This window comes from Dama dama, chromosome 25 (assembly GCF_033118175.1).
Source record: "Dama dama isolate Ldn47 chromosome 25, ASM3311817v1, whole genome shotgun sequence".
In the NCBI taxonomy this organism is placed as follows: Eukaryota; Metazoa; Chordata; class Mammalia; order Artiodactyla; family Cervidae; genus Dama; species Dama dama.
In genome coordinates, this window is record NC_083705.1 from 76,312,819 (window position 1) to 76,334,312 (window position 21,494).

Consider the following 21,494-nt stretch of genomic DNA (forward strand, 5'->3'; position numbering starts at 1 on the left):
AAATTCCGAGGTCTAGGACCCCCCGACCCCACCCATCCCTTCACAGCGGGCCCCGGACTCCTTGTCTCCCCAGAGGGCCCGTGGAGTGGACGGCACGGGCCGTGGACGCCAAGTCCAGGTGTGGGCCTGGCCCTCCCCAAGGTGTCTGTCCCCTCACTGGTCCCCACGAGCTGGACCCGGGCAGGCGGACGGGCTCGGCAGCAGCCGCTGTGTGTCCGCGCAGGCTCCTCCCCCTCGTCACCCGGGTGACCCTGCCTCTCCCCGTGTGTCCTGACCACCAGGGGCTCCTTTGCTCACGTGCCATCCTGTCCACTGAGCTGGACTCGGGTGGAGCACCTGCAGAGAAGCAGGACAGGCCTGGGGTGGGGCACGCAGAGGTGGAGGCTCCTTAGTGGGGGCTGCTTGGGTGCCTGAGGGTGAGACCTCTGGGAGTCACATGGGGCTCCAGGCCAAGGGCTGTGCTTTGGGGGCCACGTGGAGGGCTTGGGGTGGACAGGTGGCCCTGAGGTTGTGGAGAGGTGCGGCCAGCTGTCCCAGGAGGGCTGGGGCTCAGGCAAAGGGCAGGTTTCAGCCTGAGCCCTCTGGTTGTGTGGGGTGGTGAACCACACAGCTGCTGGGTCCCTGGTCTGGTGGGGTGAACCACACAGGTGCTGGGTCCCTGGTCTGGTGGGGTGAACCACACAGCTGCTGGGTCCCTGGTCTGGTGGGGTGAACCACACAGGTGCTGGGTCCCTGGTCTGGTGGGGTGAACCACACAGCTGCTGGGTCCCTGGTCTGGTGGGGTGAACCACACAGCTGCTGGGTCCCTGGTCTGGTGGGGTGAACCACACAGCTGCTGGGTCCCTGGACTGGGAGGGTTGGTGAACCATGCAGGTGCCCCTGCCCCAGTCTCTGGCTCAGCAGGTCTGGGAGTGTGAATCTTAAAGTCCCACATTCTGCTGAGGCTGCTCTGAGGGGTGGGGAGGTTGGAGGCTGCCCTGGGGACCATCCCCCCTTGCAGTGGCCCTGGGGGCAGAGCAGACAGTGGCTGTGGGGCCAGGGTCAGGGTCAGGATGCTGGAGGTGGGTCGGGGGAGGTGGTGGGCGTGCGGCTCAGCCAGCAGGAAGAGGGCTGTGAGGTTATGGAGGGGCTTGTGTGAGAGTGGGGGTCCCCACCTCAGCACCCTGTTGGAGGCCTCTGTGTCGCCCCAGGCCCAGGTCTGTGGGGCACCCCCCCCACCGCCCCCTGGAGAATCCATCGTTGGGAGCTGCCATTGCTCATCAGGACAGTGGGCCTGGCCTGACCTGCTCTGTCCTTGCCCTTAGACCCCTGCGGGCATGGGAACAGGAGGGGCAGCTCAGGGTGCCGCCTGGGGCGGCTGGCCACCCTGTGCCCGGCACAAGCTCCAGAGGCATTCTGATGACAGTGACTGGTTCCTGAGGCTTCCTTCTGGGGTGTTGCTGATGGGGCCATGCACTGAGGCAGACGCTGTCAAGCGTACCTCAGGTGGGGTCGTGGGAGCCGCCCACTTGGGTTGAGCGCGGGCGCCTGGCACCAGCCAGCCGGTTCATGGCTGTTGCCTGTTGGCTGCCACTGCCACAGGCTGTGTCCGAGTGCCCGGGCTGCTGTGTTCGTTTATGATGGGCCCAAGTCCAGAAGCATGTCATGAACAGTGAGGGGTGGGCCCCACGCGCCGCGTGCCAGCCTGGCGGTGCCCCCTCTGGGGAGGCCTGGCTCGCTCAGGGTGCCAGGTGCTTCGGGCAGTGGGAGGTGACCAGGACCCCTCAGCTGCATCCCGCTGACTCCCACCAGCCCCTGCAGGCTCCCTGCGCCCCGCACCTCTTTCTGGCATTTCCATAAAGGCCAGTCATCACTCAGCTTTCCAGCGTCCACATGCCTCTAAAACTCTGTCTACTAAATGCATTTTGTCCCAATTTTACTCAAAATCACTTGTATTTTTCCTGAAGTGTAAAATCCTTGGAAAGGGCCTATGTTCTGGTTGGGCTCAACTAAGACTTCACTTTGATTTATCATTTTTAAAACTGCCATGCAGTTCCTCAGGGTGGAACGTGAAAATGATAGAATTCTGAGAAACAAAAAAAGTCGAGTTTTTCAGGCTTCCCTAGATCTAAACGGGCTTCCTGGTGGCTCAGCTGGTGAAGAATCTGCCTGCAGTGTGGGAGGCCTGGGTTCGATCCCTGTGTTGGAAGGTCCCCTGGAGAAGGGAACGGCTACCCACTCCAGTGTGCTTGTCTAGAGAATCCCATGGACAGAGGGGCCTGGCAGGACTGAGCGACTTTCACTTCACTACCTCTAAACTGCATGTGAAGTAGACCCTCAGCAGCCCCCACCTCTGTGCCGCCAAAAGTCAAGGTGAGAGGGGAGTGAGGAGGAGGCAAGAGAGAAGGCAGGGCACAGACCACACCCTGGGGGCCCCAGCCCCACGTGCATGCCCCTCTCCCTGCCGTAACCCTGGATCATGCTGGCACCTGGCCCTGGGAGACTCACTTGTGAAGCTCAGTGTGGGGCAGAGGGCTTCCCAAACCCCACAGCTCAGACTTCTCCAGGTGCTGGTGGGAGGCAAGGTGGTGACCCCCAAACATGCCCAGGGACCTGGACATCTGAACCCCAGAACCCAAGAGCCCGTCCCAGACGTGGTGGAGGGGCATTAGAGTGCCGGGGGATTAGTGATCATCAGCTGGCCTGTGGTGGGATGTGATCCAGACCCGCCTCATGGGTGGGCTAGTGTGAGCCTGGGGTCCCTACACACGGAGGACATAGGCTGAGGCAGACAGCCGTGTTAGCGCTTCTCTGGAAGAGGGGGCCCTGAGTCACCAAGGGCAGCATGGGGGTGAAATGCAGGCCCGCCCACTCCACGTGGCTTAGGGCTCACTCCAGGGCAAGCTTGTGCTGACCCGGCTTTAATACCCACTCCCCGTAGGCAGGCAGCAGTGACCAGCACCATTTACCGGGTCCGAGGGCCCCATAACTGTGCTGGCCTCCTGCGGGGCCATGTCTGCAGGCCTCCTTCAGCACCACGGACAGCTCTCGCCTGCCTGGGGCTGGGCGCAGAGGGATGTGCTCCCAGCGCGAGGCGGAGGACAGGCAGGGTCTCCAGGAGCCCAGCTGTGTGTCCAGGGCCCCTCAGGACTGTCGCTGGCTGGTGCGGGAGGGCCAGAGTGCAGGGGGGCGGGTGGAGGCGAGCGGGCCCTGGAAAGGGCAGGTCTTGTCTGAGGCTGCTGGGAGCAGGGCTTGGTGCAGGCAGGGACCCACGCTCGGGGAGGAGCCTGGCCTTCCTCTCCTGGAGAGAATGGAGACCTGCATGACGATCAGCCTTCCCTTCTCTCTTTGACTTGAAAGTCTCGGAAGAATAAAGGGCAGGGCTTCTGGGCTAAGCCTGCAAAGAGCCAGCCTCGTGGATAGCATGTCGATGCTCCGGCTACCCCGCCTTCGCGGGGGCAGCCCGTGCTTCTGGGACGATTCTCTGTGCACCGGGTGCCCCGAGGTCCGCATCACACACACCCAGGACAGACCCTCCCCGGGGCCAGGTCTCGGGTACGCAGAGGTGCTTCCGTGGGGCTGGGCCTCCATCCTGGCCTTCAGCCATCCCTGCAGTGGCCCTGCTTCAGGCTGTCCATCCAGTGTGGGGTGCGGGTGGGCCTTCCCACACGTCCCTCCCGCTACCACCGCCCCGGGCCGTTGGGACCCCTGCCGTTCTGCCCGTGGACGCAGTGCACGGCCTCCCTGAGGGCCCCACGCAGGACCGCCAGCCACAGGGCCCAGGAGGCGGACAGCGGACTTGGCCCATTAGGAGAGGAGCGTGGACTGTGATGTGGGAACTGGGCGGTGCCGTGAGCGGGCCCGGCGGGCGCGACAGCGTCAGGAACAACGACCGCGGGCCGTCAGGGCCGAGCGCACGTGTATTGGTGCTGCCCCGGCTGTGGCACAGGCAGGCCTCCCCGCCACCCCGGCCCCGTGCTCAGCAGGCCCTGCTGCCCCGCGGCTTCGGGCGTCCGTCCTGCGGCGGGTTCTGCGTCTTCTCTCTGCACCGGGCGAGCAGCTGGCCCAGCGCCACCACCGGGACCCACAGGGTGGGCAGGAAGGACAGGAGTGCACAGGCGGCCAGCACCCAGCCGGGGTAGGGCTTCTCCTGCCGCGAGGGGAACCGCTCCTGCAGGACACGTGGCCTGACTGAGGGGGGCGTCTGGGAAGCAGGCAGGTCGCCCCACGTGCGTTCCCTGCATGGAGGAGGCTGGCCCTCAGCCACAGGGGCCGTGAGCATGGGGGGCAGCCTCAGCCTGTCTCCTCTATCGGAGCCCCCAGGCTGGGTGGTGGGAAAGGCATGTGGACAGGGCTGCTCCCTGGCAATAGGCTCCTGGGCAACTGAAGTTTCAGGAACTTGGCCGGCCAAGCCACCCATGGGGTTAGGCTCCGAGGGGCAGGCTGGGGACCTGGGGTGTCGCGTTCTGGAGAGAGCTGCCCTGGACCATCTGAGGGGCCGCAGGGGCCTGGGGCTGACCACTGGGCCCAGTCAGACTCCATGCTCCCTCCGTGGCAGGAGCACCACCCGCCTGAGCTCAGGCCCCGCGCTGAGCCCCCAGAAGATGGCGCCATTCCTCCTACGCCCACCTGGCCGTGTGGAGCGGCTGCTCTCTGGGGAGACTTCAGAGCCGGCTGCATGCACACCCCGGAGGAGCGGCAGCTCTGAGCTGGCAGATGGAAGGCAGGCTGGCAGAGCTCATGGGCTCAGCGCACAGCCTGGGGCCAAGAGCTGGCTCCAGAGTCCAGGCCACGCCCCGCACTCTGGCTGGCTCGGTGGCGGAGTCCCACCCGAAATCGGCCAGGTGTCTGCAGAGCCGGCACGTGGGGAGTGTGGCCTGAAGCCACATCCCCGGGAGAGGGGCTGCAGGGACCCGCAGGGTCACCAGAATGTGGAACCTGTTCCTCTCCTGACACTGACCGAGGCCCTCGCCCAAGGTCAGCCCCAAGGTCAGAGGGAGCGTTCTGGAGAGAGCTGCCCTGGACCATCCGAGGGGCCGCACGGCCCTGGGGCTGACCCCGGGGCACCGATGTCCACTGTGACTGTCCTCTGGGCATGGCGGGGACTGGGGGGGTGGTCAGGCTGGGTCCTGGGCCCCTGGGCCGGCCCCCACCCAAAGGACTTACATATTGGGGGTTCCAGGCCTTGTAGCCTGGCGGCGAGCTGGCCAGGAGGGCAACATAGGCCACAAAGATGGTCAGCAGCAGCAGGGGGCTCACGACCTTCCAGGTCGCCCGCCAGTAGAAGCCAGGCCGCCTCCCGGTCATCCAGGCTATGTCATCACAGAGCCTGCCGCAGAGACGCCGAGCTCAGGCCGGCAGCCTCCGTCCTGTCGCCAGGCTGTGGCCCACGGGACTGTCCCCGCCTCCACTCTGACCTCGGTCCCCGTCTTCCCGAGTGGCCCCTGGTCGAGGCGGCCGCCTTGGGTTCTGGTGAGGACTCGCCCCGCCCCCAGGTCAATGGTGGGAAAGGCCCGAGGGGGTGGGCCCAGCCCAGGGAGCGGCAGGACCTGTGGTCTGGCCCTGGTTGGGGGGCTCCGGCTTGGTGAGCGCAGGGAAGCCCCCACCAGCTGTCGGGGGGACGCGACGCCTGACCTGGGTCCCAGAACGGGGACAGAGGCCCAGGACACACAGCAGCCGCCGCACACACAGGAGGGAGTTTCTGCTGCTCAGGACCCCTCCCCGGGGCCGCCTGCCTGTCCACGCCCCTCCCAGCTCTCCTCCTCAGGGCACCTGCGGGGCCCCTTCTGAGACCTCGTGGCCCCCCGAGTCCAGGGGCGCTCTGTCCCCCACACACTGCTGGCTCTGCCTCTTACTCCCAGCGCTCTCAGGCGTGTCCCCCTGGGGACTCGCCCGCTGTCCCTCTGCCCACAGAGCAGCGTGGAGGCCAGCATTCAGGGCCTCCCAGGAGCCCTTAGAACACAAGGTCAGGGGTCACAACCTCTAGGGTCCCCATCTGGGCAGGGTGACAGGTGTGAGTGCAGGTGTGAGTGACAGGAGTGACGTGTGAGTGCATGTGTGACAGGTGTGAGTGCAGGTGTGAGTGCAGGGGTGTGTGTGTGCATGTGTGAGTGACAGGTGTGACAGGTGTGAGTGACAGGAGTGTGTGTGTGCATGTGTGAGTGACAGGTGTGACATGTGAGTGCAGGTGTGAGTGTAGGTGTGATGTGTGAGTGCAGGGTGTGTGTGTGCAGGTGTGAGTGACAGGTGTGACAGGTGTGAGTGTAGGTGTGAGTGACAGGAGTGACGTGTGAGTGCATGTGTGACAGGTGTGACAGGTGTGAGTGCAGGGGTGTGTGTGTGCATGTGTGACAGGTGTGACAGGTGTGAGTGCAAGTGTGAGTGACAGGTGTGAGTGCAGGTGTGAGTGTGTGCATGTGTGACAGGTGTGAGTGCATGTGTGAGTGACAGGTGTGAGTGCAGGGGTGTGTGTGTGCATGTGTGAGTGACAGGAGTGACGTGTGAGTGCATGTGTGACAGGTGTGAGTGCAGGGGTGTGTGTGTGCATGTGTGACAGGTGTGACAGGTGTGACAGGTGTGAGTGCAGGGGTGTGTGAGTGCATGTGTGAGTGACAGGTGTGACGTGTGAGTGCATGTGTGACAAGTGTGACAAGTGTGAGTGCAGGGGTGTGTGTGTGACAGGTGTGACAGGTGTGAGTGCATGTGTGAGTGACAGGTGTGAGTGCAGGGGTGTGTGTGTGCATGTGTGACAGGTATGAGTGTAGGTGTGAGTGACAGGAGTGACGTGTGAGTGCATGTGTGAGTGACAGGTGTGAGTGCAGGGGTGTGTGTGTGCATGTGTGAGTGACAGGAGTGACGTGTGAGTGCATGTGTGACAGGTGTGACAGGTGTGAGTGCAGGGGTGTGTGTGCATGTGTGAGTGACAGGAGTGACGTCTGAGTGCATGTGTGACAGGTGTGACAGGTGTGAGTGCAGCTAAGAAGCAGGTGTGAGTACAAGCGTGAGTGCAGGTGTGAGTGTGTGCATGTGTGAGTGACAGGAGTGATGTGTGAGTGCATGTGTGACAGGTGTGACAGGTGTGAGTGCAGGGATGTGTGTGTGTGTGCATGTGTGAGTGACAGGAGTGACGTGTGAGTGCATGTGTGACAGGTGTGACAGGTGTGAGTGCAGGGATGTGTGTGTGTGTGCATGTGTGAGTGACAGGAGTGACGTGTGGGTGCATGTGTGACAGGTGTGACAGGTGTGAGTGCAGGGGTGTGTGTGTGCATGTGTGACAGGTGTGACAGGTGTGAGTGTAGGTGTGAGTGACAGGTGTGAGTGCATGTGTGAGTGACAGGTGTGAGTGCAGGGGTGTGTGTGTGCATGTGTGAGTGACAGGAGTGACGTGTGGGTGCAGGTGTGACAGGTGTGAGTGCAACTAAGAAGCAGGTGTGAGTACAAGCGTGAGTGCAGGTGTGAGTGCGGTTGTGCATCGGTCCTGGGCCGGCTGAGGGTGGTAGAATGTCGCTGGGCCTCCTCGCAGGCCTCCAGGGGAGGTTGGCTCTTGGCGCTTTGGGCAGGCCGTCCTGCCCTGGGGTCCACCTGTCCTTGGACACCAGGAGACCCGCACGTGGCTGGAGACCGCTCTTTAGTCACTGGCCTCTGCACAGCCAGGTGGTGGTGCCCGGCTGTGCCTGTGGACAGGTCCACTGGGGGGACCTCAGGTGGCCTGTGTCACCCATCGTTGCCCAAGGCCCACGCGGGGACCGGGAGACGCCGGGAGCAGAGGGGCGGGCCGGGTGGCTGACTCACCGCTTCATCCCATAAACGTAAACGACCCCGACCACCTCGAAGAATGCCAGGAGGATCAGGTTCAGGGCCGCGGCGTACTGGTCGAAGATCTCCAGCCAGTAGCTCCCCGACCGCAGCGTGAAGCAGGAGGACGTGAGGAAGCAGAGCAGGCAGACCAGGCCTGCACACGACCCGTCAGGCATTTCCAGTGGCCCCTGTGTGCCCAGCACCCCCCTGGAGGACACCTTCAGGGGCCGTGTGGGACGCAGTGCCCCACACGCCCTCCCTGACCCTCCGGGGTCCGCCTGAGCTGCAGGGACCAGCCCTCGAGCCCCTGTGGGGGAGGCTCATCTGACGTCCAGCGAGGAGGCCTGGCTGTGTGCTCACCTGTCAGCGCCTCCTTGGGGACCCTCCTGGGCATGACCCCCAGGTCCAGGAGCGGTGTGGTCATGCTTTCCATATTCCCGAACATGGACGACAGGCCCAGGCTGTAGAGCATCCCGAAGAAGAGCACGGCCCAGACTGGTGCACCAGGCATGTGGAGCACGGCCTCTGTGAAGACGATGAAGGCCAGGCCCGTGCCCGAGGCACTCTGCAACACAGCGCACGTGGGCCAGCATGTCCCCCCCTCTGGGACACACGTGTGTACCAGCATGTCCCCCCAGGACACACACATGTGTCAGCATGCCCCCCCAGGACACATGTGTGTACCAGCATGCCCCCAGGACACTCACATGTGTCAGAACGCCCCCCCCCGGGACACACGTGTGTACCAGCATGCCCCCGGGACACAGACATGTCAGCAAGCCACCCCGGGACACACGTGTGTACCAGCACGCACCCCCCGGGGACACACACATGTGTCAGCATGCCCCCGGGACACACGCATGTGTCAGCACGCCCCCTGGGACACACGTGTGTACCAGCATGCCCCTGGGACACATGCGTGTGTCAGCATGCCCCCCCAGGGGACAGGCGTGTGCCAGCATGCCCCTGGGACGTGTGTGTCAGCATGCCCCCCTTCTGGGACACATGCGTGTGCCAGCACCCCAGCCCAGCCAGGACATGTGTGTGCCAACATGCCCCTCCTTGGGACACACGTGTGCCAACATGCCCCGCCACCGGGACACACGTGCACACTAGCACCCCAGCCCAGCCAGGACACGTGTGTGTGCCAGCACACCCCTCTAGGGACACACGTGTGTGCCAACACACACACCCCTGCCAGGACACACGTGTGTGCCAGCACACATTACCCCCCCCACTGGGACATGTGTGTGACAGCTCACCTCCCCCGCCGGGACACACGTGTGCACCAGCACACCCCCCCCCACACACAGGGTCAGATGTGTGCACCAGCACACCCCCTGCCAGAACACACACATGTGCCAACACAGGCCACACCAGGATGCACACGCACCCACACACTCCCTGCGGGAAGGCCAGGGCACCCTCCTGGGTGAGGCTGAGGTGGCCCCGCCCCATCCGGCCCGTGTTACCACAAACTGCGGGTCCACCTCCGCAGGAGGGGCCCTGTCCCCTAAATCACCCGCAGCGGGGCACGCGCCCCCGGCCCGGGGCTCAGGAGCCCATCCGACAGCTTCCCGCAGGGGCCTGCCCGCCCCCAGCCACTGTCCCTGCCCCACGTCGGCCAGCTGAGGCCTGGCTCCCCTCTCTGGGCTCTGGGCAGCCCCAAGGCCCGCTCTCCCCGCCCGGACCCCACCTGCAGAGCAGGGCCTGTCAGAGGCACTGCGTTTAGGCCACGGGGCTCACCCCGGCCCCGGGTCAACGTCTGCAGCCACCCGTGGCCCCGCCGCGGCCCCTGCGTACCTTGTCCAGGAAGTCCTCCAGGCGGCAGGCCTTCAGGGGGAGCCCGGCCACCCGCGCCGGCTGCGAGGCATTCAGACGCGCCAGGGCCGCGGCGTAGTCGTCCCTGGAAATGCTCTGCTCGGGCAGGTCGAAGGCGTTGATAAGGCGGAGGATGTTTCTGCGGGGGCGGGGAGGCGGGTGAGTGGACCCCGGAGGGGTGGGCTCTGGGGGGGGCGCCCGGGGTCTCGTGCACACGTGGGAGACAGGCCTCCCCAGGGCTGGGGTGCAAATGGGCCACGCGGCCTCCTGCCCCTGGCCTGTGGCTCTGACCACCTGGCGGGTGGGTCTCCAGCTCCTCACACCACGTCCGTCTCAGGGCTCACGGTTCAGACGCCACGGGGGCGTCTGTGTTGGCAGATGCTGCTTGTCACCTCACCCTGCAGACTCCCAAAGCCTTTTGCAGAGGTGTCTGGGGTGGCTGACGCACCGGTTCCTGCCAGGCCCCTGGGACACCCTGCCCCCAGGCCGTGGACAAGTCTCTCAGAGGCTGCCCGGGGCCGTGGCTTTCTCGGTCTGTGTGCGTTCCGTCTGGGATTTTGCAGTGTCAGGGCTGTTTAGTGACCCCGATGCAGTGAGAAGGCGGTGACGCCGCCCGAGGTGCGGCCGTGGGGGAGCCCGGTGCTGGCTGGTCTGCGATTTTGTTCCCTGGGCGTCTGGGGGGAGCAGCGGGAAGAGCTGGCCTGCGGGGCGCTCACTGCTCCCCCGGCACGGCCATTGCGGCCTCTCGGGGTCCTTGAGCCACACATGTGCTCCCTGTGACGGGTGCAGGCAGCTTCCCTTCCTCCCCTGTGTGGCCGGGGTGTCATGGCAGGCACCCCACTGTGGCCTGCCGACACTGCCGACGAGGCCATCGTCCACGAGCTGCCCTGGACATCCAGCCACACGTGGAGGGCGGGCTTGTGTCCCTCTGGTGGGTCTCGCCCAGGAACCCGCATTGGGAGGCCACCGGGCCATCAGTCCCATGCAGTGACTTCCCCTGTGGGGCCGTCCTCACTGGGCCAGCTCCTGGACTGTGGTGAGAAATGACCGCAGCCTGGGCGACCGGAGCCGCAGGACGTGTGACCTCCTAGCTCTGGAGCAGGGAGTCCAAGACGAGGCGTGCGCAGGGATGCGGTCCCCCCAGAGGGCCCAGGGGAGGGGCCCCGGGTGTGCCTGCACTTGTGGCCACCTCCCTGCAACCCCTGCGTCCTCCTCCGTGTCTGCGTGCACCCCCCTCTCCCATCAGGACACCGGCCGTCGGATGCGGGCCCACCCCGTCCACAACTCCCTCATCGGAACCGGTCTTCTCGGCCAAGACCCGACCTCCAGCTCAGGTCCTGCCCCCCATTCCAGGCAGACCCCCCTCACTCTGACTCCTCAGTGCCCGAGGGCCCCGCTCACCGGTCCAGGCACTGCCCGTGGTCACTGGCCGCCTTGAACCCCAAGACAGAGAAGACGGCGATGGACGCATAGAGGGATGTCATGCTGTTGACCAGCGCCACGCTCACCGCGTCCCTCCTGCAGTTGTTTCTGTGCAGACGTGCGCGGCCTTAGGGCCCCGGGGCAGGACGCCTGGGGCGGGGCTCGGCCTGGTCTCAGAGCCCTCCCCGGGACCCCAGCTCAAGGCTGCTGCTGGCGCCAACACTCAGGGCCCGTCTCCCCTGGGGCCCTGGGGTGGGAGCGAGCTGGGGGCCCTGGGTGTGGGTGCGTGGCCTCCAGATGAGGAATGGATGTGCAACAGCCGAGGCAGAGCGCAGCAGGAGCGACCGCTGGAGGCCCCCGCGCCCCCCGCCCCCTCTGCTACCCCCTCGCTGCCCCCACGGACCCACGCGGAGCCTGCTTTCATTGCATCATCGCTCAGCCATGTGCTTTATGACCCACGGTCGTGCTCGGGCGTCGTCAGGAGGCGGACACCCGGGCGGCTGACCCAGGCTGTATTTCTGCTTTTATGGCCGTGTGTCACACGGGCAGCCCCCGGTTATGGCCTTGTTCCTGGCTTTGATGACCCCAGTTCCCTTCCGGCAGCTGCTCCAGCACTTGCGGCAAGCTGCTTCAGAGGGCCACAGCCTCCCAGCCCTCGGGGTGACTCAGTGACTGCCGGAACCCCGAGAGCTTGGGCTTATCAGCGGCTCACACGGGTTGACCCCGCGTTCCAGGAAGGATGTCACGGCAAGCTGCTCAGCGTGGCCTCAGCAGCGTGGCCCCCGGCCCCAGCCCCAGCCTACCTGGGCTGGTTGTAGCTGGCGAAAGCGATGTGTCCTCCAAAGGCCAGGGACAGGGAGAAGAATATCTGGGTGGCCGCGTCCAGCCACACCCGGGGGTTCTGCAGGACCTGCATCTGGAGGGGGACAGGGACCCATGGTCCGCAGACAGGCCCCCAGCCTGGTGCCTCCTGGTCCAGACAATGCCCAGCATCCCCGGGACGCTCCCACGAGCCGTGTGCCCACTCAGGCCCCGAGACAGCTTGGGACCACGCGTGAGGAGCGCATGGGATGACACGGCCAGTTTGGGCTCCCTGCTTTTGATGCAGAAAAACCCCGGGGCCCCATCCACAGGAGGACGGCCCTCTCAGGGCTGGGAGTCAGATCCAAGGGGCGGCTCAGCTCCCTGCAGGCTGCGGGCCGGACGGGGCCCTCTGCACACAGGGCCTGGTGTTCCCACTGCAGGACCCACAGATTCGTCCATGTGCCCACCAGGGGGCCCGGCCTGGGAGACGGAGCACTGAGCCGTGCGGCCTCTGGGGCTCCCAGACACCGCGGAATGGCCCCGTGGCTCCTCTCGTGGTGGGCTCATGTTCCTGGACAAGCCCCTCAGAAATGTGGGGCCTGGGACCCTGGCGGGGCATCGAGGTCCCCAGCAGACCTCTCTGCTGCACCCCCACTTCACGCAGCCCCCGCCTCCCAGACCACACGCTTCTCTGCCCCCTGCCCTCCAAACGTGGCCCCTGAGATGCCGGGCCGCCCCTCCTTGTGGCCATCTCTCTGCTCCTGTGGCTGAGGGTGGCAGGGGCCAGGCTGGGGGGCCTAGCTTATTTGTTGCCTGAGCCTGGGCCTGGCCGTGTTGGGGAGCTGGGGTGTGGGGCCCACTTACATCAGGGGTGAAGAGGTAGGTCAGTCCTTCCATCGCCCCGGGCAGCGTGAGCCCTCTGACCAGGAAGACGGTGAGGACCAGGTAAGGGAACAGGGCCGTGAAATAAATCGCCTGGAAAAGGCCAGTCGTTAGCTTTATCTGCATCCGCTCCTGAGACGGCGGGGCGAGGGAGAGGCCTCGGGCCACTGCCGGGTCATGGGGTCTGATTGGAGAAGGTGGGCTGCGGGCTCCGGTCACGCTCGGGGGCTTGGGCTGCCCTGACGCTCACGTGCGGGTTCTGCCAAGGTGGGCAGTGGCCTCCCTCTGGTCCACAGGCCCCTCCTCCTTCTACCCTGAGGCCCCAGCGGGCCTCTTTGTGGGGTCCAGGGGCCGCACACCTGCCCACACGCTCTCCCCCAGCAGGACCAGTCCCCAGTTCTCTCAGGGCTGGGGAGGGGTCTATACACACGGCATCTGAGAAAATAAATCGGCAAACGGGCACCCTTCCCTCCTCAGCCCCAGACCCCAAATGCAGACACGGGGGGTCGCCCGGGGCATCTTCAGGGACGTTTGTGTAGGACTCCTCAGGTTTCTGGCTGACTGGTTGGGTCTGAAATTCCAATCCCCTCGAGCTTGGAGCCCCTCACCTGAGAGTAATTATCACCCTCACATGTTAACCGAAATAAAGTACAGGCGCTCACACACACTCAGACCCGCGAACCTCCACAACCGGTGTCGGGAGGCCCCGCAGAAGCGCGTGGAGTGTGGTCACGGTCGCTGAAGGACAAACACAAATACTGGACTTATCCAAGCCCGGGAGGAGGAGAGGCGGGAAGGGCTGTGCTGGGTGGTTTGAAAGGCAAACTCGGGAGGTGCAGAGTCAGGCTCCCTGGTCCTTTCTGCGTGGAAACTAGCTGACTTTAGATATTTTTTATCATTGCCTCAGTCTCTTTAAAAGATAATGCAGTGTTTAAAACAAAAGTGCTGAGAATGCGGGCGTTCCCGGGTTAGGATTCACCTCTCCCTCTGCCGGGGCCTGAGGTCAGTCCCTGATCAGGACTTACGATCACACAAGCTGAGTGGTGTGGCAAAAAAACATGCTGAGACTGCGCTTGCTGTTTTATGACGCTGTAGTAAAAGGTGTGACGGTGGCGTGGTCACTGCGGGGAGAAGGGCGCTGCCGAGGGCTTCCTCTGCGGGCTGGTGCAGCGTTGCCAGGAGACAGCGTGCGCTGCAGCCCCAGACCCAACCACCCAGCAAAGGACACAGAGCGGCATCAAGATACAACAAAAAAAGCGAAACGGGAGCAAAGAGCAGAAAATAAACACAAGGTGACAGGCTTCCCCCAGCCAAATCAATAGCACATTCAGTGTAAATGCTCTAACAACTCCAAAGAAAAAAGACGGGGATCATCAGACTGGGTAAAAAAGCAAGACCCAACTGCATGCTGTCTATAAGAATCACACTTGAAGCACAAAGACCCAAACAGACGAAAAGAAAAGTAGCTGGGAAAAAAAACACATTAATTTAGTCAAAGAAGCTAGAACAGCTGTTCCAACATCACAGAGGACTTCAGAGCAGGCTGCTGCCAAGCGGAGGAGGTTCATCTCATGGTTGGGAGGAGCCCAGCTTTCCAAGAACACGGACAGAACCTCTGAACCCGAGGCCGAGGAGAAGGAAGTGGGGAGGGGTCCTCGGGGGCCAGGGGTGGGGGGCGCGGCGCAGGCGCTCACCTTGCCGGTGGTCTCGATGCCCCTGATGACGCACAGGTACACGACGGCCCAGGAGGCCGCCAGGCAGAGCAGCAGCCACCACTGGACCGGGCCACTGTCGCTGATGTCGGCCGAGACGTTCAGGGTCCGCCGGTACCAGAAGTAGCTCACGGGGCTGCTGTCCCGGCACTCCTGCACGAGCCCTGGGGCCGGGAGGGCCCGCATGGGTGGGCCGCGGGCCGCAGGGACCTGGCAGGACCCCGCCACCCCAGGAGCGGGCCCGGGGGCTGGCCACCGGCAGCCTCTGCAGCTGCCCGACTTGTCTGGCAGGTGCCAAGCACGAGCTGGCACAGGGGGTCCTCGGGGACAGAGGCCCACCCGGGGTCACGAGCACACTTGAAAACCGTGAGTACGCCCCACACCTGAGGTCCCTGCAGAGGGCACACATCCTGGGCTGGCGGGGGGCCCCCTGAAGACCTAATTCAGAGGGATGAGCGGCCGACCCGCACGCTTGTCGTTGCCAGGTGTGTGAATGTCTGCGGGGGCCTGGGTGTTACTTGGTGCGGGCATGGGGCGCCCGGGGCCCGGGGTCCCACCGCAAACGGGCAGCCGTGGGGTAGCAGGACCCAGCTCCAGGGAGCCCGCCACGCTGGGCGTCTCACCCGACAGCAGTACCTGTGCGGTTGAGGTCGGGCGGGCAGGCGCTCCAGGGCAGCGGGTGCTGGAAGGAGTTGAGGAGGTACCAGAGCACCCAGGTCAGGACCGTGTTGTAGTACAGGCTGACCAGGAAGGACACGGTGAAGCAGCCCAGCCCTGCGGGCCCCGGGCACGGTCAGAGCCTCCCTCGGCTGCCCGACGGACCCCCTCGCGCACAGCCCATGTCTGCCCCCTGCGTCGGCCCCGAGGGCCCTGCTGCCCGCCTGCTGGCCGGCACCCGGCTGCATGGCCCACAGGCCACCCTCGTTCTCCGGCCGGGCGGCACCCTCCTGGCTGGGCCACAGTGGTCCTCCCCCAGCCTCAGCCTGCTTCCAGCTGGGCCTTCGGACAGCCCAAAGCCACCAGGTGTGGCACAGGCCTGCACGGCGACGCTGGGACCCTCTGCGGCAGAGCCCACCTCACGGGCACGCGGGGAACCGCTCTGCCCTCTGCCCAGTCTCCCCAGGTGCCGTGAGGTCCCAGGTCACATGTGCCCAGGGCCCCGTGTGCACGGACTGGGCAACGTGGGTCAGTCTGCTGCTGACCGCCTCTGGGGTGGACCCCTGGCCCCACCATCACGCCTGACTCCTCCCTCGGGGACCTGCGTGTCTGGGACCCCTGCCCCTTCCCGACTGGACCCCTCCAGTTCTGAATCAGCAGGCGTGCACTGGCGTGACAAGTGAACACCCAGCAAACACGCGTGGCACGTGTAGACGCAGCCCCCCGCTACCGAGCAGCTGCAGGTGGGCGTCACGGGGGGCACCTACCCACGCCGCCCAGGTAGGGCGAGATGGCCGTCCACACCCCGATGCTGCCCCTGCGCAGGCGCTGGCCGATGGCGAGCTCGATGTGGAACAGCGGGATGCCCTCGAAGGCCAGGGCGATGACATAGGGGATGAGGAAGGCGCCTGCAGACACGTGGCTGTCAGTGGGCTGTGCCCACGGCCCGGCCTCGGCGAGGGTGACGTGGGTGCTGGGAGTGGTGAGCAGAAGCTCTCGTGGCCGCCGAGGGAGACCGCCCGACGTTGGGGGTTTGCTTGTGTTAAAGCCATGGCTCCCCACCCTCTGCGGCCATGTGTCCCCCACCCTCTGGGGCTGTGTGGGGTTCCCATTGCCACGTGGGCTGAGCTGCTTTCTCACTGGGGCCCTGACACCCCTGGTTCCCAGGCTCCTGGGATGGGGAGCTGGTCTGCTCACAGCGGGGCCTTGCAGGAGGGGGTCACCAGAAGTCCCCCAAGCTGCACCCTGGGTTGGGATCGGAAGCCCCTCCCAACCCTTCACCCTTGCCCGGACGCTGGGAGTGGACACAGCGGGGTGGGCCTGGGTGCCGAGCCCCTCGGACGGAGCTGCCTCTTGGGAAGAACCCGAGGGCAGGCAGGCAGACACGGCAGCTTCCTTCTGCACCGCAAGCCTGCATGGACAGGGCGGGTCCCGGCAGGTGGCAGGGGGCCTGGTGTCCCTGAGCCCACAGGCCTGCTAGGGAGATGCGGGTCCCCGTGGCACGCTCCCGCACTGTCAGGAGGAGGACTGAGTCCCCAGAAGCGGAATCGGCCCTGTGTGCGCTGTTGGCGTCTCAGCCGCACATCCCCTGTCCAGACCCGGGAAACCCGCCTGCTCTGGGCCTGCGCGTGTGGCTGCTTCAGCGCTGCCTGGCTGACCACGGCTGCTGCCCGCGCTCGCCCGGGCCCAGTTGACCCCAGGGAGCAGCCCCAGCCAACGGCACGGCTACAGTGGGCACGGCTCTCCCCACTGTCCACGGGAAGCATGGGTTCAGCCTCCAAGAGCCACTCCCACTAACCAAGGCCCCGTGCTGGCTTTTTCTGTCACCGTCCGAAGTGTGGATGAGCGTCAGAGCCCTGGACAGAACCAGTGGCCACGGAGCCCTTGGCCCACGTCAGCCCAATAGGACCCTGGGGTCAGCATGTGGGCAGACGGTGCGTCTCAGTATCTCCCAAGTAGCAGCAAAAAGGCAAAGTGCATCAAAGGAGAGAGTTAAGTTCTGGAGGTATTCAGCCCAGGTGGAGGCCCCAGAGGCCCCAGGACAGCCTCCCAGGGGCGGGAGGGCCCCTGTGGGCAGGGCTTGCAGTGGGGGCTGTGGGCAGAGGTCACCGGGGACCCAGGGTCCAGCTCACAGATGGAGGCGCCCTCCTGAGCCACGCTCGGGCCCCAGAATGCACACCTTGCTCCGTGGCGAAGGCAGGCCTGGAACGGCCACGCGCCCAGGGCCTGAGTCCCACACATTTGAGCCTCCATCAGGGAAGGGTGCAGCCTCCAGGCTGACTGACCCTTGGCCCCCTTCCCCCGGCTCTGCCCAGCCTGAGGGGGAGGCCCCAGCTGGACGAGGGCTACTCAGGGGCTGGCTGAGGGCAGTGTGAGAGGGCCTGGCCCAAGGAGAGGTCAGGGGAGTGGGGGAGGGACTGGGGGATGGACAGGGAGGGGAGGGGAGGGGAGGGACGGAGGCCTGGCCCGTGGCTGAGTCTCCAGGCTCCGAGGAGAGAACAGGAGGCATTTCTGTGACCCAGTGCCAAGCAGCATCCACCCTGTACATCAGTACATTTCAGCCCCATCACGACCGCCACACGGACGGGGATCCAGACCACAGACCTGGCTGGGGTGCTGAGGGCTGGGCTTGGGGGGCTCTGCATCAGGGGGGGGGGGCGCCCGCCCCGTCACGCTGACTCCGGGAGGAGCCGGTGGGGACGGCACAGGGCAGGCGTGTTTCTGCCGGACTGGAAGGCAGGAGGAGAGCTGGTCCACCCTGGCGTGGACCCCGCGCTGGGGTCCCGAATCCAGGACACCACACTGAACTGAGAGGAGTGTCTGGTCCTGTCCTGGCTGGGCCTCCAAGCTCCCTCAGCATATCGGGGGGTCGGGCGAGGGGCGCAGTGTGTTAACGCCCTTCAACCTCACCCGGTTGACCCCGCAGGCTGGGAGCTGGAGGGGCAGGGTGACCGCGCCTGGGACTCACAGCCCCGCCCTCCCCCAGCAGCAGACTGAGAGTCACCAGCCTGCAGCCCAGGGTCCCGTCAAGGATGCCTGCCTGGCGGAGGCACAGGAGGGGCCCTGCCCTCCCGCCCTGCCTCTGCGTCGCTCCCAGACGGCGTTCCTGGGTTGCACCCTTCATGAAAAACCTGTAGACCTGAGTGCTTTCCCGAGTCAGTCCAGTGAGCCTTTCCAGCAAATCACTGAGTCTTAAGAGGGGCTGTGGGACCCCTTGAATTTGTAGCCAAATCGGAAGAAGCCACGGTGACCTGGGGACCTGCTACTCCAGATTGGCATCTGAGGTGGGGGGTGGGGGGCGCGCATCTTGTGGGGCTGCCCTTAGCCTCTGCGGGCAGAGTGGGGTTAAGTCCTGGGGCACCCAGTCGGCGTCCACTGTGAACCGGAGGCCCGGTCACTGTGGGGAAAGCCTCGCACTTTTGGTGCTTTGGCCCTGAGAGCTGAAGGGCCACTGCAGAGCCGGTGGCAAGGAGCCCACAGTCATCAGACGGCCGGCCGCCATGTGCCGCCAGCTGCGGTGGGTCTGGGCAGAGCCTGGGGGCTGCTGGGTGTGGCACACAGCCCTTCGGTCCAGTAAGAAAAGATGCCTCTTGTCGAACAGCGGCAAGGGCCTGTGGGCTGCTGAGAAACACGCCTGTGATCTTGAGGAAAGAGCCACGGGAGGATGGAGGGAGAGGGGCTCACGTGGTGGGGGGTACCTGCTTCCCAGCCCCACGGAGACCACAGGGGCCAGGCCGGACACTCCTCTGGACACCCCGCTGGACACCAGGCCAGATACCCTGCCGGACACCCCGCCGGACAGCAGGACAGACACCAGGCCCGACACCTGGCCGGATACCAGGCTGGACACACCGCTGGACACCAGGCCGGCATTCCGCGGCTGCAGTCTATGTGGAAGGGTGGCAGCAGTTTAGAGGAAGAGCCGCGAGGGCTCGCCCTGCTGGACGCCGCAGCTCCGCACTAGACCACACCAGTGTCCACAGACCTCCAGGGCAGCGCAGGGATCGGGGCCTCTGCGGCTCCCTGGGGGGACCCCCGGCCACAGCCCGGGTCGGAGCCCTGCGGTCAGCGGCCAGAGTCAGCACCCGGCACAGTGCTTCCACCGCCTCTGCTCAGCGCGGAGTAGAGCGTATGTGACGCCCCCGATGGCCCCGCGTCAACGTCTGCTCGGCTCTGTGACGCACTGCCTCCCTCCACGACATGGAGGCGCAGTCCTGATGTCGGGGGGTCGCTGGGTGAACCAGTGGATGCCCTGTCTGCCTGTCACCTCCCCCTTCTCTCAGGGGCACCAGAGGTGGTCAAAGAGACAGACAGAGAGGGGCCTCTCACCACGTGAGAAGCTTGTTTTTTGGCATTTGCTTGACAGCTTCCAGCCCGGGAAAGCTGGATCCTGGATCCTACAGGCGTGTCTCAGAGCCCCAGGCACGGCAGGTGATGCCCGTGGCCTCGCTGTCTGGATGGAGGGAGAGGCGGCCGCTCTGGCTGCTGTGGGCAGCGGGTCAGGCTGTGGGCAGTGCTATGCTTGCAGATGGCAGAGCCCCATGCGTGGAGGCTCGCCAAGGCCCTGACCTGACATGATGGGCATTGAGGGCTCTGGGCGCCCTGCTTCAGGTCCGCGCTGGCGTTCCGGAGAGCTCTGTGCTTTCCACGCTGTGGTCACAGAGGTGCGCTCAGGAGACCCAGGCCCAGGCGCCTGCCCCTCCCTGGACCCGCGGAGGTTCTGACGCCAGGGTAGCCATTACAGAGGAATGTCTGTCCATTTATCTGCATGTTCAGACTTTCCCACGTGCCCCAGATCTTATCATCAGGAAAAAGAGACCTCAAGGACGCAGTGTCTGGATGACCAGGAACTTGGTGGGCGGTGCTCACGCGGGCTCTGCCCTCCATGTTGACCCCCTGCCCACCCATCTTGGGCGGAGAACCGGCGTTCTCTGCCCTTGAAGGGGAAGGACCCCCTGCCAACACACTGACTGGAACACAGGCTGAACCCTCACCACCTCGGCCTCCCCGTCTCTGAGGCGGGAGGCCAGAGCCGCTGTCCCGCAGGGGACACTCAACCCGCGCAGGCCTCGGCCAGGAGCTTTGCGAGCACTAGGGTGGGCAGGCCTCGGGGATGCCTCAGGTCAGACCCCACAGAGGCTGACTCTGCCCAGGAAGCCCCCCGCCCTGAGCCTGGGGACACAGCGAGCCACGCCTCACGTCCGTCCCCGAGGGGAGCCGTCCACCTGGTCGGCGCCTCTTGTCCCCAGCACCAGGCGTGACACCGACAGCCGCAGGCCATTGAGCGAGGCGCCCCGCCCAGTGGCTCCGGCTGCAGCCGCGGGCTTCACGCTGGAGCCTGGGCGCCCATCTCAGCTCCCCGTGTGGCCGTGGCCCCCCAGCTGCCCTCTGGGGCCTGGTCAGTGAGGACACAGCGCTGGTGAGGGGGACTGGGCACCCTGAACCCCATGGAGCCTGGGCTGGTGGCCTTCTGAGCAGCACCGCAAACCTGATGCCAGCTGGGCCCCGGGGGACAGATCCCCGGGGTGGGAGTCCCCCACACCCCGGAGGCCGTGGTGGGGGCTTATCTGGGGGGCTCACCTCCCCCGTACGTCTGGCACAGATACGGGAACCGCCAGAGGTTGCCCAGGCCCACGGCGAAGCCCACACAGCTCAGCAGGTACTGGAGCTTGTTGTCCCAGGCTGGCCGCGCCTCCCCGCCGCCCTCCGTGGGTGGAGCTGGCCCCGGGGCGCCTGCCATGCCTGCTGCGGCCCGGAGCCTCTGCCGCAGTGGGAAGCCGCGGCCTTCTGCCCCACGGGCGTGCTTTTTCATGATTTAAAGGAAAACTAGTGGACCTGGTTAATTGGTAACAGCCCCTCCGACCGCGCGGCTCTCCTGACCCTGAGCCCTCCTCAGCTCGTTCCCGCCCGACGTCTGTGGCCGCCACCACTGACGCGAGAACCTCAGGGGTTCCAAGACTGGGGCCCGTTTACCTGTTCCATAAACGTTGTTCACTCTTAATAAACTTTCCGGAAAAACAGTCGGCGCACGTGTGGCTGAGAGGAGCAGTTCAGAGCGCCCACGTGCCTCCAGTCGACACCCTGCAGGCACCTACCAGCATCGCGGCTGACGCGGTGGACACGGCCATCCCCGGAGGGGCCCCTGTCCCTCGTGTGGCCACACCCCCGACAGCCTGCTTCTGCTGTCCCTCCCCATGGAGGGACGTTGTGTAAACAGTGTGAGCTGGGCTATGGGCCTCGGTCTCTGGAGACTCGCCTGGCAGGCGGTCATATGGCCCATGGGGCTCTGTGTCCACCACGCACTGACCAGGGTGGCCGTGAGGAAGAGCTGCAATGAACATCTGCAACGGGATTGTATGTGGACGTGGGTGAATGCCCGAGTAGGACTGCCAGGCCAGGCGCCATGTCTACTTTTAAGCC

At 65.3% G+C, this 21,494-nt stretch overlaps 1 protein-coding gene across 3 annotated transcripts; it reads right to left on the minus strand.

Moving 5' to 3' along the window:
• Positions 1-2,723: 2,723 nt before the first annotated feature.
• SLC6A18 (solute carrier family 6 member 18) lies at positions 2,724-20,901 on the minus strand. Of its 3 annotated transcripts, XM_061129367.1 has the most exons (12): positions 20,655-20,901; positions 15,842-15,982; positions 15,054-15,191; positions 14,400-14,581; positions 12,688-12,798; positions 11,823-11,935; positions 10,999-11,127; positions 9,580-9,736; positions 8,137-8,341; positions 7,771-7,930; positions 5,146-5,308; positions 2,735-4,150 (listed from the first exon to the last, which is right to left on the minus strand). In XM_061129367.1, the coding sequence occupies exons 1-12, from the start codon at positions 20,884-20,886 to the stop codon at positions 3,959-3,961; spliced, it is 1,923 nt and encodes a 640-aa protein (XP_060985350.1). In that variant the 5' UTR covers positions 20,887-20,901; the 3' UTR covers positions 2,735-3,958. The 3 variants fall into 3 exon arrangements, with proteins under 3 accessions (XP_060985351.1, XP_060985352.1, XP_060985350.1); XM_061129368.1 differs by lacking the exon at positions 5,146-5,308 and having other exon boundaries at positions 2,724-4,150; XM_061129369.1 differs by lacking the exon at positions 10,999-11,127 and having other exon boundaries at positions 2,731-4,150.
• Positions 20,902-21,494: the final 593 nt, after the last annotated feature.